General features: G+C 38.4%; 1 protein-coding gene and 1 long non-coding RNA gene across 3 annotated transcripts in view; one reads left to right on the forward strand and one right to left on the reverse strand.

Annotated features, from left to right (window-relative positions):
- Positions 1–3298: 3298 nt before the first annotated feature.
- The window catches only part of mlphb (melanophilin b), a 46620-nt gene continuing 32483 nt past the window's right edge, over positions 3299–17435 (reverse strand). For both annotated transcript variants that reach the window (XM_084908502.1, XM_084908501.1), the window contains 7 exons: positions 14617–14700; positions 11746–12042; positions 10887–11036; positions 10715–10783; positions 9524–9572; positions 8824–8918; positions 3299–5422 (listed from right to left, as the gene is read on the reverse strand). In XM_084908502.1, coding sequence (XP_084764628.1) covers positions 5396–5422; positions 8824–8918; positions 9524–9572; positions 10715–10783; positions 10887–11036; positions 11746–12042; positions 14617–14700 — 771 coding nt within the window. In that variant the 3' untranslated portion in view covers positions 3299–5395. The remainder of the gene's footprint in view (positions 5423–8823; positions 8919–9523; positions 9573–10714; positions 10784–10886; positions 11037–11745; positions 12043–14616; positions 14701–17435) is intronic.
- LOC146370321 (uncharacterized) lies at positions 11833–12542 on the forward strand. Its single transcript, XR_014797195.1, has 2 exons — positions 11833–11920; positions 11989–12542. It is a non-coding gene; the product is annotated as an uncharacterized LOC146370321 (long non-coding RNA).

Raw genomic sequence — 17435 nt, forward strand, 5'->3', positions numbered from 1 at the left:
AACTGCCATTCAGTCTTTGCCTCAGACTGACAACTTTTTAATGTCTGAATAAATTTTGCTCTTACTGCCACTGAAATTACCAACACCATCAGAAATAGACCACTTAAGCAGGTCAGACAGGCTTGACGTATTGTCTGATATTAAGTTAAGAAAAAGAGAGATTACAGTTACTCTGTTCTTGACAGCGTTGTATTGTGAAATATAGAATATTACAGTAGCTAACCATCCCTATTCCAATCTGTCAACTTACTGGACTCCATTCAGATTTTTTTTACTTCTGCAAAAATTAGTGCTGTCAGCATTAATCTCGTTAAACGCTGCATGGCATCAATGCGTTAGTGTTGTTAGCATGTAAAACGCATTAGCGCCGTGCAGCCCCTGGCACGGGGTGATCGCACAAACTCGCTAACGGAGATTTGCCGCGTTAGTGTGGCGTTGACGTCATTTTAACGAGATTAACTCTGGCAGCACTAATATAATTTAGTCAGGGCCAAACTGTCAAAAAGAATGATATTTCCACATCTAGTAATTTATATGGTGGTATAGTTCTATTCTTGGACTTTCCTGCTCTTCAATGACAACAGATACGAGGCATTGGAAAAATGCAGCATCAACTCCAGGAGCTGTGGTGGAGGTGGGTCGCAAAGGAAATATGCAGCAACTGTTGCAAGGCTAAAGCAGCTGAAAGCAGTACCCTACGTGAAACTTGCCAGTTGGATGTTTACAAGATTGTCAGATATGGGGATGGTTGCACTTGATCTGTAAGACAGAACTTAGACTTTTGGATTTCTAGTAGTAGGACTTATTTGTGCACACATTTCCTTGTGCCTGCTTACCGCCACATCATAGTGTGTTACATCAGTGGTGTTCAATCAGGTTAAGCAGGGAAAACACTGCTTTTTAAGTGAAATACAAAAATGAAGTGAACATATCTCTCCTTTCATGTCAGACAGGTTTCTGTCACAATGCTTCTCCCATGTCTGTTTGCATCCACTCTTTACATCACAGCCACCTTGTGAACACAGCTGGCTGTTGTCTCTGGAAGCTGAATAAATTCAGCTTGATTACGGAGTGAATGAAATCTCTATAGGGTAGGCATCTCACAGGCATCTCTTGTCTTCTTAACAATGTCCGTAGCTTGTCAACTTGTGAGGCCAGCAGCTTTTTCTAGCTGTTTGCGCATTGTAGATAAAAATCTGGCGTTTGATGGGAGACTGATGGGACACTAGCATGTTAGAAAAACCTGCTGCTGTCTCTGCTTTCCCTGCTCTGACTTCAGTTTTGAGCTGCATTTTGAGAGCACAGAGGACCGCTCTCAAAGTTTTCTCTTAGTAACCTCCACAGCCAAGATATTTAAGTTAAGAAACTAATTGTCACTGTTAGCAAATTGTAAATAGTTAGAGTTAAGTATAGTAGTAATAACATTTATATATTTCTACAGCCAAGAAAAATGCAGCAAGAGGCTGTGAGAGTGGTATGTTTTAATCTGGTCCAGTTTGTGAAGGAAGATTTATTTGTAGTTTATTTTATTTATTGATTTTAATTTTCTTTGCAGGGGTTGGGGATGTATCATAGTCTCCGCTTGCCTTCCTCTAACTCCAACTCTAACCTCTGTACTGCTTTAAATACATATATATTTTTCTTGACCAGATTCCAAAATGATCCACAGGTTTACAAAGCAGCTTTTTTTTGACTGACAAACATGGAAATTTAAATCAAATAAGAACAAAGAAAAGCAGAAATAATAAAAAGTCATGGATAAATAACAATTGATAAGGGTAGTTAGGGGAACCCTTACCTCTAATAATGACAGAGCCATCTCTCTGAGATTCACTCAGAGTTCCATTCAGCAACAGCAAGACAACAAACAGCATCACACACACCCTCATTTTAGCTCCATCTGCAGCAGAAAAAAAGCACACATGTACCGTTATGCTGGGTTTGGCAATTTGTTGCTTATACAAAGAACCATCACTTGACACAAATGGAAAATATAATTACTGACTGAGCTGCACTTCTGCATATTATGGAAATTCAATCAAAGCTTCCACAGCCGACTTTAGAGTAAGTTTAATTACTCCATGGCCTCAAAGCGAATGGCATAACTGGTTTTCTACTGTTGTTTGAAAACAGCATGAAGAACGAGTAAACTCCGGATCAAGGAAAGCAAACAATGTAATCAGCAGATTGGATCAGTCAAAAATAACACATCTGATGCTTAAGCAGCTTCCCCCCGTTTTTCTCTTACTCAGACTCTCTGGCTCTACTTTGTCTTAATCACATGGTTGCATTACTGCAGAGCCAAACAATCCTCAGTTTGGTTTTGCAACTGAAAGGCATAATAGAGATACTGAACACATGTGAAGACTTACCGTTTCGAAACACGTTGACCTGCAGAACCAAACTTCAGTGGTTGCTTTGCTACGTCCCAGTAAGAGTCAGCTGAGGCAAACAGGTGTAGGACTTTGTCTGGGCAGGAAAGGCAAGAAAAATAAATTTATGACTTGAAATAAGACTACAAGAGAAAGAGTGTTCAGATTCTTCTCACCTGATCTATAAAAGGGTTGTGCTTCTCAGGTCTGGGTCTCTCCGGGTGCCAGTTTATCAGCTGTGTCATCATTTCTTTATATGCAGCAGGAGGGGCAGCGGTATGTTGATATGCTGATGTCACCCACCTTTCAGGAAGAATATGTAGTGCATGCACGTGCAAGAATGGCAGCACAGCTTTCAGTCAACACAACAATCAGCTTGGAGGTTTTTCTTCGGTTGGACCCCACAGTTGATCTTTTTAAAAAAATAAATAAAAATCAAACGCTACATAGACATTTTATTTTATTGCATCTAGAATTTTAGTTAAAAGTTATATTGTCTTTTGTTCTGTTTAGTTGAGCTTTTTTAGGTTGAACCTAATTGAGCTATTTTGCTTTGTCATAATCTATTTTAATGAGCTGCTATAGTCTTACCAAGCTTTTTGTTACTGGTTATTTAGTGCTTTTTATTATTTTAACTTAGATGTCATGAAGTTAATCAAAAATATACAAATATACAAAGTTAATGCAACGTTTAAATGTGGGATTATTGTATATTTCTATTTAAATTGTTCTTTCCATAGCGTAGAGATAAAACCTTCCCTGGAGATTCAGTTAACAAAGAGGCACTATGAAAAAGCTCTGAACCAACAGCAAAGGTGTGACTTGTTAAGGTTTTGATTGGATTATACTGATATGAAAGCTGCTGCTTGATACAATAATCTACGCCAATGGCTAAAAAAGGACAGAAAACAACAGTTTAGCTTGTAAATAATTTAATAAGACCAGTGATGCAAATAATTTCAATTAAAGTGATAATTTAACACAGGCTTGAAACAATCTTTATGGGGATTCAGAAAAGTAAATAAATCAAATCAGTAAAAAAGTCACATAAATATGTGTTGTCAGTTTCTCTCTCCAGTGGCTACAAATGGTGATCTTAAACTGTAATACATAAAGTAAAGCAATTCTGTGACTGTGAAGCTCACAGGCTGTGAACCTCCTCGCATCGTTCAGTCTCCAGCCCTTTATAAAAGCATATGCATTTATTTACACAGTGCACACCCAGTTTATCATTACATCATGGATACATTCTTTGTCATCTCCGAAGACATGTCATTGTACACCCTATAAATAAACACTGCTGTTTTCAAAGGTTTGGATAAATTCAACTGAAAGGGCAGTGTGTAGGACTTCTGGGGATCAGTTAGCTTAATTGGAATATAGTATCAATATTAAGCTAGTCCAAGCTAGGCGAGTAATCTCTCCTTGCAGACTGTATATAGAAGATGGACATAGCTTCCAAGTTTGAAACGTGAAATCGAAGTCAACCCACATTCCTTCTAAAGGCCAGCAGGGAGCCGGCTCTTCTGGATACAAGCAGAAACCCAACTGTATAGTCCACTATAAGCAAGTGAGCATTCATTCTTTATCTACGATCTCAGTAAACACTCTTCTGATGTGTTTAGTTTCAGATGTTATTGAATACACGATAATGTTGAACCTATAAATTATGGTCAACAAAGATGCTCCAGCTAAAATTTTACAATAAGTGACAAATTAGTGAATGATGGAAATTCCAACTTATCATAAAAACGTTGAAATCTGACAAGCAGTACAATGTTTTGACTTCTTTCACTCACTATAACTCCTCAAAGACAAAAAAGATGCATATTTAATTGCACTTGTTATTAATTTTTCCATATATGCTGAGATTACATAAAAATATTGATTTCAAAGATTTAGTTAAATATGAATGTGCATGATTTATTAATCCAATATAAAAATATTTTCCAACACCATAATGCATACAGTGTGTACTTCTATATATTCCGTATACATTTTATTCATTAACTTACATAAATGTCATATATTATAAAACAATCACATCAGACCTGCTCTTCTCACTGTGACATCAGTTTAATTTTACAATCAATTAAACTTTCTAACACACCATAGATTATTAATACTAGAACTTTTAAAAAATATATAAAAAATATACATTTATCTATATGTTTTTTTTGTGTGTGAAAATTTCAGACTAATTCAAACTGATTAACAGTTCGGAATTGCACCTCTTTTTCACTGACTTGATTCTGTTTGCTGAAACTGCATTTAAAGCACGCAATGCATATTTCGGTTTATCCACAACAATGAATTAACCAGTTATAAATTCCAGATTAGTACAATCAGTGCTTTTGCGCATTAAGGCAAATGCATGTGTTAACTTGCATGTTAGTGTATACAAATTCTGTAAATGTTAATACTTATGTTAGTGCATGTCACGTGTAACCTACTTTATGGATTTAGCCCTGTAAAACAACAGCAATATCAAAAACACACCTTTTAAAGATAAATGTAAGAAGATTAGAAGACCCTCTGTTCCACTGCTCAGTTGACAAATTCGGCAATTTATATGGGAAACCTAAACCAACATGGTTGTATGGCAATTTCTAAGTTCCTCATGAAATTCAGCAAATTTTATATACTTCCGTGTAACTGCACATGAATTTCATGAACAAGATTTTTCATCAGTCTGATCTCATATTTAAGATTCTTATTCATATGTACACAAAGTCATTTTTCTCCAGCTTTTACAGGGATTTAATTTGGATTCTGGTTAAATTTCCAAAACTACATTGTTATGTCTAGGCAACATAAACTACTGCACTATGGTCAGGAAAAGATAACTGATTGATCTCTGATCTCTGTTTGTTGGTTGCCACGTGTCGGTTCAAATGCATTTGTTTCAAAGAACAAAAACACGCCTTTTGTGAATAGTTCATGTTTTGCTGCTCAGTTCCAGTGTGTAAAGCATTATGTAATAACTGAAAGACTTGTCAGTCAGATAACACTCAGCCTCCTCCTCATGAGCCCTGGGTCATTACTGGTTTCTGCAAGAAAAGAGAGACAACAATATTGATTGACTAGTATTATGGTTAATCAGCCATTTAATGCTTTGATTGGGTTAATGAAATCACTGTTTCAAAGCAATCGAGACAAAAGATCAATATGTGTTTAATACATGTTAGAAATATTTATAAACCTGCTGATGACTTATGAGCCATTATGCAAGCTGTGAGGTTTGTGAATGATCACACAGGCTTGAAGAAAGGAACACGAAATTGACAACAGATGTACAGCGTAGTATAGTGGACCTATGATGCTCACTTCCAACTGCATAGTTTTATTCTTAGATTCTACTTGGGTAGCTTTGTGTGAATCACAGTTTAAAATATTTTTTGTTCATCTTGTTTATTTTATTTATCTAATGAGCCTCAGTCCCGCCAGTTCACTGTCTGTCTGAAACAAATTAATTCAGCTGTTGTCCTTTTAAGACCACCCTCCTGCTAATGCCTCTGCCACACTGAAGTTAAAAGACGGTGGAAACCTCCTGTCAATAGGCGAAATCAGTGGTTGGGCTTTGATCGAACTGTATTTGTATGCATTTGGTAAACAATTGTAATTAGCTTCAGTCACTTTGATTTTTCAGCAATGCATCTGGTTGCAATGGGGATTCAACCCAACTGGTTGACAGCTGGTTGTATATTCATATATAAAAACAAAGTGGCCCCACTGTCGCTGTAGCATAAGACAGCTTTCTGGTAAAGATCTGAAAAGCAGGTGGGTGGGGCTTCTGTGTCTGAGATGACCAAATTAGGGACATTCTTTCTCCATGACATCATACAGAGCCAAAAGTAGAAAAAAACTGTTAGAAACAGTGTTTAGAGGTGTCTGAAGCTTGAGCTTTTGTGTTACAGGGATTATTTATACACATGCGGACCACGTTATTACAAACTTGGGGCATGTTTAATATGAAGTCAAACACCTGGATGTATATGATGTTAATTACAGAAAATAAGGAAAGGCAGAATAGGTCCACTTTTAAGAGAAAATAAGCACGTTTTTACATGCTTTATAATGCTTCTGCAAAGTATAACAGTGTGTAGAGCAAAAGCTGAGCACTGATCAAATTACAGTGTGTTCATATTGGGGTTGCTCTGGCTATGACTAGGTTGAGGACTCCTGAACTGAACTTATTATCATTATTATTATTATTATTATAATTATTATTATTATTATTATTAGTGTTGTTGTTGTTATTTGGGGATGTGTGTTTTTCTGCACTATGCTGTGTTGTTCGGTGTTCCACTCATTATATGTAGAGGCAGGGTGTGGGTGTGTACATGTGTGGCTGGAGGATGGAGAACAGCCACATGCAGACCTGATGGCTGTGGCCCTGCAGGAGGACTGGCCACACCTGAAGTTCCTGCCACACACCTGTTGGTGATCAGGGCTCGTCGGGGGAGCTACTTAGGAGAGTGTTGGAGCTCTCACTGTGCGGGATCATTGAGTTGTCTACCCAAGTTAGTGTGTGTCAGTGTACGACGGTGCAGTTCGTGTATGCCCGCCGGGGTTGGTGTTGATGGCTGTTTTTGTGGTTTTCCCCCCAGGTGGAAGAGTGGACCAGAACGGCAGCACGCACAGGGTGTGCGAGAACACAACAGCGGGGAGCACAAGCACAGACGTCGGAGGGGAGCACACACACGGGATTCAAGGGAGCAACGGGAGTTATTGTGTTTACAGCCTTCACTGTAAATAAAGTGCACTGTTTGCATCGCAGAACCATGCGTTTTGGGTCCTCATTCCCCCATATCCCCACGGTCTGCCAGCCAGACCGTGACATGAACACTGGACAATACGCTGTGTTGAAAATGAGATATATTTTACTGGATGAGGTTCCCACAGTGATAAAAGTAAAAAAAAACAAAAAAACCTCCTGTGATTTAAGGTTCACATTTTTTCTCTTAACAAGGGAGGCCTCAGAAAATATTGTTTCTGGCTCTTTTTAAAATTCTTATCATTGACTTTAGGTACTTTCAACTCAGAGACAAAGTGTAATGCAGACATGCATATTTCTTCAAGCAGGAAGCCAATTATATTATTCAAAACAGCCACATAATCACTGATGCCATTATTTTTCTCTCTTATCAAAATTACCCTGAGATTTTCCACCATTATATTATGTAATCAAACATAATTTCAGACAAAGTAATTTTAACCCAGTATGAGATTTAACTTTTTCCTTTACCAACAAAAACATGATTCAGGAAATGTGAACGTGTGCACTTGATTGGGAAAAAAGCAGCAAATGCGTTAAAAAATGCAATTATTTCAAAACACCACAAAGCTAGAAACCACCAGCAGCTCAAATCAAACAAGCAGTGAAAGCCTGGTGTGATCAGCACGTGAAGAGTTCATTCCTGATATTCAAGGCATTTTACTAAAGGAATTTTTATTCACATTTGGGAAAATGCATGAATCCACGTTTTGTGATGGAGGTTAGTTGAGAAGATTGATATCCACTTTCATGGATCCTTAAACCCTGCACAAATCCACTGGAGCAGCTCAGGAGCATCTCTAGCATCCTCACCTTCAGATGGAGTCTCGTTTCACTTTATTTTGTTTTTTTATTTATCCATATTCATTCATGACATGGGACAAAATGCACAAAATGCAGTGAGCAGGTTTACAAAGCAGTTTTTTTTTGACTGACAAGTTACAAAAACCTTGAATTAAGCTTTCTGAAAGTGAGGGCTGGATCTGACTGAGTAATTAAGGGAGACTGCACAAGCAGGGATTTGACTTTTTAAAGGTGGTATTAAACCCCAGCCTAGATCGATTACTGTATAAAAAGTTATTTTAGTATAAAAGATCATTGTGATTACATTTAAGTCACCCACTGCTTTATGTCGACCTTTTCTGAAGTCTCAAAATGTGCATGTTTTGCAAAAAAATAGGATGCGACGAGGAAGGGCAGGCCTGACTGTGACTGCTCATTGGCTAATCACTTGTGATAACTTCATAAATTGGCTTTGATACCACACATAATTTTCAATTTTGAAACCTTGTATTACCTATATATACAAGCAGACTTAATCTTTTTATTCAATATGACCCAAAACTGAGCCCATAAACTCAGCAGTAAACTATTTCCAGAGAGAGAAAGCTGTTTTCCTATAGACGAATATAGCATTTTTTGAGGATGTTGTTGGTGTTTTCAGAACCCGACAAGCACAGAAGTACAAATTCAAATTTAGCTTCACGGCTGTAGATCTCCCAACTTAATGTAAAATTAACTATGACAGTGGAATCAATCTTCTCACATAACAAAAATCGGTAAGCATCGAATGCCAGTTTTGTTGCAGCACTTTTTTTTTCTCTCCAAATGGCACTTATGTAGTTTTGGAATTGAACTCTTCACAGCACCCAGCACCGTAGGGTGGGGTCATACCGCACAGGCAGCCCTGGTCTTGGCCTTTGCCACTGGGTTCCTCTGTGTCAGTGAGCCCCTGTAGAGGGAGTTCCTGGTAAACCTGTCCACCTGGTCTGGAAACATACATCAGCTGCATTGTACATTGTATTCTGCAGGCTCTATTTTTATTAAAGCACAGTTAAAAGTCAAATTATGGCTCTTTTGGGGATTCAGTCCAGAATTTAATAGTTAGAAACAAATGTGATGTTTCAAAATCCCAGATGTGGGATGCTGAAAATAAGCTTATTGGAAAACTTTGATGGGAAAGTAAATTAGAAACACTCTATAAACTTTAAATAACAACTGGCACCAAGTCCAAGAGCAGGTTACAAAAGCACTTGACTTGAATTTGGCCTAAAAAGAACTTTTCAGTAGCAAAGAAAGATAAAAAAAAAAACATAATATGCTAAAAAATTAGATATACTCCCTATTCTTTATAAAAACAACAAAAAAACACAATACTGTTTAAAGTACAAGACACATGGTAAGTCTCCACTCAATGAATCAGATGAAGTGCTATCCAGCTGGGAAAATTAAAGCCATAGTATAACGAGGACACAGTGTTCACTGAGTTATAAAGCAGCTCATCATGTGTTCTAAGTTTCAAAAGGTTAAGATGTTCTGAGTTAGCTGTGATGCCCTGGGGATCGATCTCAGGGGCAGCAGTGTCAGTTCTTACTTGTGGGAAAGTTGTAGGAAAGTCTTCTGGCTTGGATCGGGATTGCGGACTGCAAGACAACAAAGCAGAAGGCAAGGAGAAAAAACATAAATTCAGGATGTGGGAAAACTTTTATTCTATTAGCATTCTGGCACCTCGATGCTTTACAAATGTTCATCAAAGGCAGATGTAAGGACAAGAAAGACATTGTGGACAAAACAGGACACCCCACATAATCTTTAGTTACAATATTATAGTTAGTTAAATGGTCTGATTGTTCAAATATGTATTTTCTTTGATTGTGGTAAAATAATGTGTGCCCCAGTCTCCAAAAATGACATAGTGCAGGAAGCGTAGTTATTCCTCTGTTACACCACAAGAGGCAGTATCCCCTAAAATGAGCAGCTCTAGCGGGAGTAAATAAGCCCAGCCACTACCCATAAGGCAGTGCGCCTATAAGAGTTGTGTGAGACTGCAAAAGTGTGTAACGTTGTGCTATGTCAATGTATATATTTGCAGGTAAGCAGATACAAGATGGTAAATAACTTAAAATGTATCTACAGATGAGTCCACGGGGTTGCAGAGAATGTGGGAAAGTTGGCCGTTAATCCCCACTATGTGTCATTAGTATATAAGTTATTGGTAGCGATGTGAATTAGCCGTGATGCTAACGATTAGCAGCTAGATCTAATTCATTAGTTTGTGCGGAAACCTCGTGGCACTTTTGTGGATTTATACCTGTACCGGGCTGTAATCACAGCAGATATAGACTGGTGGATCACACTATCTTTTGTTTATGTTTATTTCATTGTTGCACTGTAAGAAATATTAGTGATTTGAGTTTAAAGACTAACCATAAGGCAGTGCGCCTATAAGAGTTGTGTGAGACTGCAAAAGTGTGTAACGTTGTGCTATGTCAATGTATATATTTGCAGATGCAGTAAAGGCGAACTCACAAAGCCACACTGGTTTCAATTCATTTTAATCCAAGTGTGCAACACAGACCTACTCATAGAAATCACATCTGTGGTTATTTTGAGAGGCAAATCAAAGACCATCGTGCCACATAATCACAGAAAGCACATTGGCTCTAAGAATAACTCCTGTGTCCACTTGTTTGATTTCACACAAACATAAAAGGGTTTTGTATAAGCAAATGTTTTCTGTCATAACAGTTCTGGATATGAAACTCAGCGATATAAATGGTGTTACCTTTCTTTTTTTATCCGAGGACATGCCGGCAGCGTTCAGGGCAGCAATCCTGCTCTCGATGTCAGACACCTTGGAGTAAAAAGAAAGAAATGACAGGATGTGCCACAACTTTACATCTCTTTGCATTTTCAATACAAATCAAACTTTACTTAGCCTTTAATGTAACCCTCACCTCACTCTGGGCATTCTGGACATTAGCTGCTGCTTGAGCTACTTTGTCTTCCAGTTCAACCAGTAATGCAGTTGATCCTTTGAAGCTTGCCTTTGATCCCTCCTCTAGGGGGTGACCCTTCCTCTCCAGGCTTTCAGAGGAGTCATTAGCCTGGAAGACAAGTCCAGTCAGAAAGCAAAAATTTTCATTTTCAAGTAAAAAACAACAACAACAAAAAAACTTAATGAAATTTGAAATGATGTCATGTTAACAAATTATGTGATAGCTAAATGGTGCCACTTGATTGGTACCTGCTTACAGTGGGGTCTGAAAAATTATGCCAAATCAAATGTACCAAAATCTGCAGTTCTTCTTCGTGACCACCGGCTCAATAAGTTTGGTCCCCCATCCATTTTCCTGATACTAAAAGCCAGTGTTACCTGATACTTTAAATACATTAAATTAATTGAGCTAATGCTGGCTGAACAAACTTGTAGTGAAGTGATGTGAAAACATCATGACTGCACTGCAGCTTAAATGCAAGGAACTGCCAGTGAAAACAGTTGAGGAAACTTAGCACGGCAGCTAAGCAGAAGTTATTAATTTAATTTGTCTTCTTTTTCCGACAATCTGGGAGTGATGGTTGCAGACGAAAAATAAACCCAAGGCCTGAGTGACTTGATTTATGATTCCAGTGTGCGCTTGAACCGATTTCCAGCAGAGGTCGGCTGGAATTTCATGAGCCATGCTGTTTTTAGTAAGTGCAGCAAGCCAGATGCTCACGACGTATGTCTCTTTCTGTCGGTAAACAAACTGGTAATGAATGCTTGCGCGTACATAAAAAAACTGATTTCTTATAAAAATGCCACAGAATTTGTACCTTCAGAGATTCTGTCTGCTGAGGCTGCTCCTCCTCGAGCCTGGAGACCACGATGCTGGCTCTGGATGTTGGTCTGATAGGTAGTTTGGAAGGCCTTGGATCCGCCTGTGGGCTCCTCCATGCTAGGATTTCTTGGGAGGAATGTGGTCTCTCGGGCTCGTCCTCATCATCAGAGGTCAGGCTATGGTCACTGATGTTGTCTGTCATCTCGTGCAGCCTCTGTCTTAGCTGCTGCTCTTCCAGGTCCACTTCGTTCCACTGAGGAAGAGGAGAGGTGCTGCTGGGAGTCGGAGAAGTCTGTTTGGAAACAAAGCACAGACAATGTGACTGAGACAAATCTACACAGCATACGGTTAATGTTTTTACTTTGGATCTTGAATGACTGGATCGTCAACCTAATGGGAATTGTTATACTGATTTAAAATGTACTGCTAGAGTGAATGCATGATGTATAATACACAAATGCTCCATCACTGATTATGTTTTTCTGTTTTCATACTCCAGTTTTCTTTTCCAGGCCAAAAACAAACAGACTGCAGTGTACTTTGGTGGCCTCGGATACAGTCCATGTAATTATAACCTAACATACTCATTGGATTTGAGGGAAACTTTGCAGGATTTCCCCTGATTTTCAATCAACCATCTTCTATCTATTATTCACTTACAAATATTATTTGCATCTGCACTTTATTGTTGTCAATGTCTACGCATGGGACAGTGTGAAACGTAATTTCAATTCCTTTGTATGGCAAGTACATTTGAAGAAATTGACAAATAAAGTTTTCTATTCTATTCTATTCTATTTTGACAAATGCTTCACGTTGCAAACACGAGAGCACTGCTTTAATCTGATCTGATTGGTGTCTAATGTATAATAGCACACTAGCATTTTTTTGCTCATGAAAAGGTTAAACGCAAACCCCTTTGATGGCTTCGTCACTTCATTTAGACATAGTTTTACATCACTTTGCTTCACTGCTTCATACAGACATACCCACAACAGTGACGGGGAGTGCCACAGGATGCTCGAAATGTTTTCCACATGTGCAAAAACCTTGTTGCATGTGTGGCAATGAGCACTGTCAGCATTTAGGCCTAGTAAAGTGTAACCAAACTTTTCTCCAGTACTATCACTGAGAGCAGAGTCTCTGTGCTGCAGTGAGAGATGGCCAGCTTGACCCCTCACAGAAACAAATTTGTCTTAATCTCACTACAAACTAGAAAGTCGCTAAGATAAATTGCTATCGTCTCAACTGATGTTCTTGCTTTAGGAGATTCAACCATCCATCAACCATCCATCATCCATAACAACTTGTTTTCAGTTTGCATGAAAGACAAGTGTCATTTCTAACCAATGTGTGACGGTGAAGATGTAACAAGGATCCTTAGCTAGACTTAAACTAGGGTCTATAAGTCCTAACCTAGGGGCAATCGTGGCTCAAAAGTTGGGAGTTCGCCTTGCAATCGGAAGGTTGCCGGTTCGAGCCCCGGCTTGGACAGTCTTGGTTGTTTTGTCCTTGGGCAAGACACTTCACCTGTTGCCTACTGGTGGTGGTCAGAGGGCCCGGTGGCGCCAGTGTCCGGCAGCCTTGCCTCTGTCAGTGCGCCCCAGGGTGCACTGACAGAGGCTACAGTGTAGCTTGCCATCACCAGTGTGTGTGAATGGGTGGATGACTGGTTGTGTAAAGCGCTTTGGGGTCCTTAGGGACTAGAAAAGCGCTATACAAATACAGGCCATTTAACCTCCAACCTAGCACGTTCAGAACACGCATATAGGGTTATCATTTGAATTTCTCATGTATCATTCAACGCTTTTCAACTGGAAGATTGTGCATCTGTCGTACCTGTAGTTCTTATTTATGTGGAGTATTAGAATAGAATAGACAGATACAACAGAAAGTGGGCAGAGCTTAGTGTACCGATTACAATAGACACATTCATTTGTCCAGCTGTGTTCTGACAACTCGGTCCTAAACAAGAACTGGAACATGGATGTCTGAAAGCACAAGAACTCTGTTTTTCCTTCACTGATCATTGGACATTAATGCAGACTTATCGCGTGCAGACAGAACAGTCAGAACATAAGCTATATGCAAATTGATTTAAGCTGTGCTTTGCCACAAGAGAGAGAGGAAAAGCATGAGTCAATCAACTGCTGCTCTCACTTGAAGTTGAATAGCCACTAATTAGCGACCGAGTCTAAATTCTACATTCGTTTCTGGTTTGCTGTTTTTGCGGCTTGGCTTAGTCTGTGATGATACTGCTGTGGGTTTGAGAGCTCAAGGCTCAATTAAAGACAGACACTGAACCCACTGAGATCACACATTTGATTAGAGGATGATGAAATATGAGTAAGTGTGTGTCTCCTTTCTTTAGCACAATGCATGAACAATGAGTTAGTTTTCTTTATTTGAAAGAAAATACCTTCATAAAATCATGTTTTCATGCAGGTACATCAAGTGTGGTTGTCTTAAAGTTGCACTGATTGTTTTGGCCACTTGAGGGCGGTATAACAAGGATAACCATGACCCTGACAAATTGTGACATAATAAAAGTGAAGTTTGTGTGCACTTTTAGCTGGTACTGGCATGGCATCAAATTCAAAATAGAAAATTATTTATAAAAATAAAAATAAAATAGATGTAATTTGTCTTAACTATTTTCATGTAAATTTAGGCTTTAAGTGATTTGAAAATCCGCTAGTCTGTACATTGTTATGCTAAAATACTGCACAGTGTCTCTAACTATGGCTTTATACATGTAAACAGGTTCTTTCAGTCTTTTTAGCTTCACTCATTTCTTTCTAGGCTGCTGCTGAGATGCTGATCATGAAATTTTGGCAGCTGTACTCTTGACATCTGATAGATTTACCTGGTCATATGTTGAGGTGACTTTCTGCTCCAAGCGGTTCAGAAGAGTCTCGATTGCTGACATCCGTCTGTTAATGTCAGTGATCTAAGAAAGAAAGGAAGAAATAAATGAAAGTACCCTAGAGGCAGAATTAAGAAATATTAATTTATAAAACAAACAAACCCCAAAATAACACAAAACGTAAGGAACATTACAAAAAATGTATAGTTTTCAAAACATGAAGTACTGGACACTTAATGGTTTAAATGGTACTGCTCACATCTATGCTACGCTATGAAAGCAAATGCATGTCTTAAACCACTCTTACTCATACTGAACCAATCAAAACACACTGGCACCAAATATGCAGATGGTTAAGCTACAGTTTCACATGTTCTCATCAGAGTGAGCTGTCAGGGAAATCAACTCGTCCCCAAATCTGATTTCACCATATTTCATCAATGTCTAAATTTACTTGGATGAAAGAAACCAGAAAAATATATTTAAACTAAAAGTACTTAACCAAATTCACATTACTCTGCACAAAATGTTCTTCATGTACAAAACTGAAGACTAAATGTTCCCTTGGATAATTGGCCATAATGGAATAATATTTTCCCTACACGAGATCGCTCCTTGGTACATGAAGAATCATATTTAGGTCCGGAAGTTAAGCAGACAGTCACCTGATGCACCTTTGATGTCTTGCCACAAGATAAAATTCCTCTCACAGTTCATCCAAATTCAACCTCCTAAAAAAACCCAAACTCTTGACACTAATATTAAACTTAGGCAAACAACCTAAACATAATGATTTAACTGCTGTGGTGCATTATGGATCTCAGATGGTCAGGGGGGGATTGATGTTAAAGGCAGAAAGAGAAAGACAGTAAATAAAATTTTAAAAAAGACTTGAAAATCAAGATTTTTTTTTCTATAATTGTTCATTCTTTTCATCAGTGCATAAGCATGAGTTGTCATTACTCTGTCACCATTGACTGTAAATAAAAGATGCAAGTAGCCACTCTAAGTGTTACATTTTGCCATGTTGTTTGTTCTTTTATTGAAACCGTGTGTGATGAGCGAGGTGTGGCTCTAAATGAGAAACCTGACAAAGCTACAGTTTTATAATATGTGATGTTGTAAAGCAAATCCATATAGATATTATATTCTGTAAAAAAAACCCTTGAAACTAATGACTGAGAAAGTCATGAGGAAAGTCAACAGATCAATGGAGCCAAAGGAGGAGTCCTTTGGCAGAGCTGTACTGGCTCCTCTTTTTAGTTCTGGACATTTTTATACAGAATAAGCCTGAATAAGCCTGCGACGCAGTAGTAAGCACTGTTGACCAGTTGTGTTTAATGTCTTTATTAAATCTATAAATGTACTCATTTAAAACCATGTAAACATATAAAGATAGGGTGACTGTCATTTAGAAGCTGACAGGATGCCTGCAGACCGTGCAAGAGGGAAGTCCAATTGTAATTATTGCAGCTGTGCAAATATTTGAATGCAAAGTTCAGACACTCCCATATATTGATAATGGATAAGATTATGTGAACTCTCAGTTCCATTATCTGCTTTGTTTTCACTGAGCAGGTATGTATTTACACTAGGTTTTAGATTTATCTCTGTGTTTTTATTTCTTGCAGGATGTTGGGAGTTTGCTAACAGGACACCACCTGTGGCACTCCCATCCTTGGAATTCTTGCAAAACTAATTATGCAATGACATATGTACACCTCCTCTAGGTGGACTATAACTTGTTGCCTGTTGTCTCTTTGGCTACACTGATGTAGAAACATTGATATCAAAATGTTAGCAAAGTCCTTTAGGAAGCCTGTCTTGCCACTGAACAAAATTCACTTATTTTGTTGTTGTCTAGAAGAATTATATAACGTAACTTTTATTTCAAAGTTTACCAGCACATAATAACTGCACATATTCAACACTTTGAGTCAGATCCCATAATATATGTTGCATATTTTTGACTGTTGTTTGATTATTTGTTGAATTTATAAAGAAATCTGAGACCAAGTTTTCAGGGACTGTGAAATGACTAGGTTTTACCATAAAACTGTTTGGTTGGCTTGATTGACGTGGTGTTGCTATCCATAATCTCATACAGCTGGGTTCAGATCTGGTGACTGGAGGTCACAGACGATGATTCATATGATTTTCATCAGTGAGCTTTTGTGCCTTGTTTGGAAGCGTCCACGTGTGTTATGCTTCTCTGCTCTTTCATTCAGGCTATTCCTTTAATTTTTCCCTCTTCTGTATATTAAACACACTGTAATTTTGCACAAAGTTTTTACCTCACATGTGCCCTGGGCTTATACAGTCTGTGCTTTCTGACTTATCTTGATGTTCCACAAATAATCAAATTGCTGACGTCACTCGGTTCTATTGTTGGCCTCCAAATCAATACCAAGACAACAGACAGCAGCACCTGTACGCAAGATGAGTGACTGTTGTCAGATGAGAAATGTCACGTCTGGTTTTGATATCTGACAAAGACATGTCTGGGCTGTATGTTTTCCACTGTATCCTGTTTGCATGTCTCTTCAGTGTGCTGCCCAGCTGTGAGACAAATTTACCATGACACAACTTATCGAAGGTATAAATCAGCGCAGGGAGACAGGTAGGCTAGATAATTCCTTCTGTTTTCATGGCTACTCACCATCACAGAGTTTAATTACTTTCTTTGTTTTTATATTCCTTATCTTTAAAAACTGCAAAGAATCTTTTTATGGCTCGAGTTATACCTCCATATAAACTCCAGACTGTGTTTGAATCAAGTCAAAGACAGATGAACTGAAAACTGTGAGATTCACAAGGAT

This window comes from Perissodus microlepis, chromosome 16 (assembly GCF_051167445.1).
Source record: "Perissodus microlepis isolate ML-2025 ecotype Zambia chromosome 16, ASM5116744v1, whole genome shotgun sequence".
NCBI classification, from domain to species: domain Eukaryota; kingdom Metazoa; phylum Chordata; class Actinopteri; order Cichliformes; family Cichlidae; genus Perissodus; species Perissodus microlepis.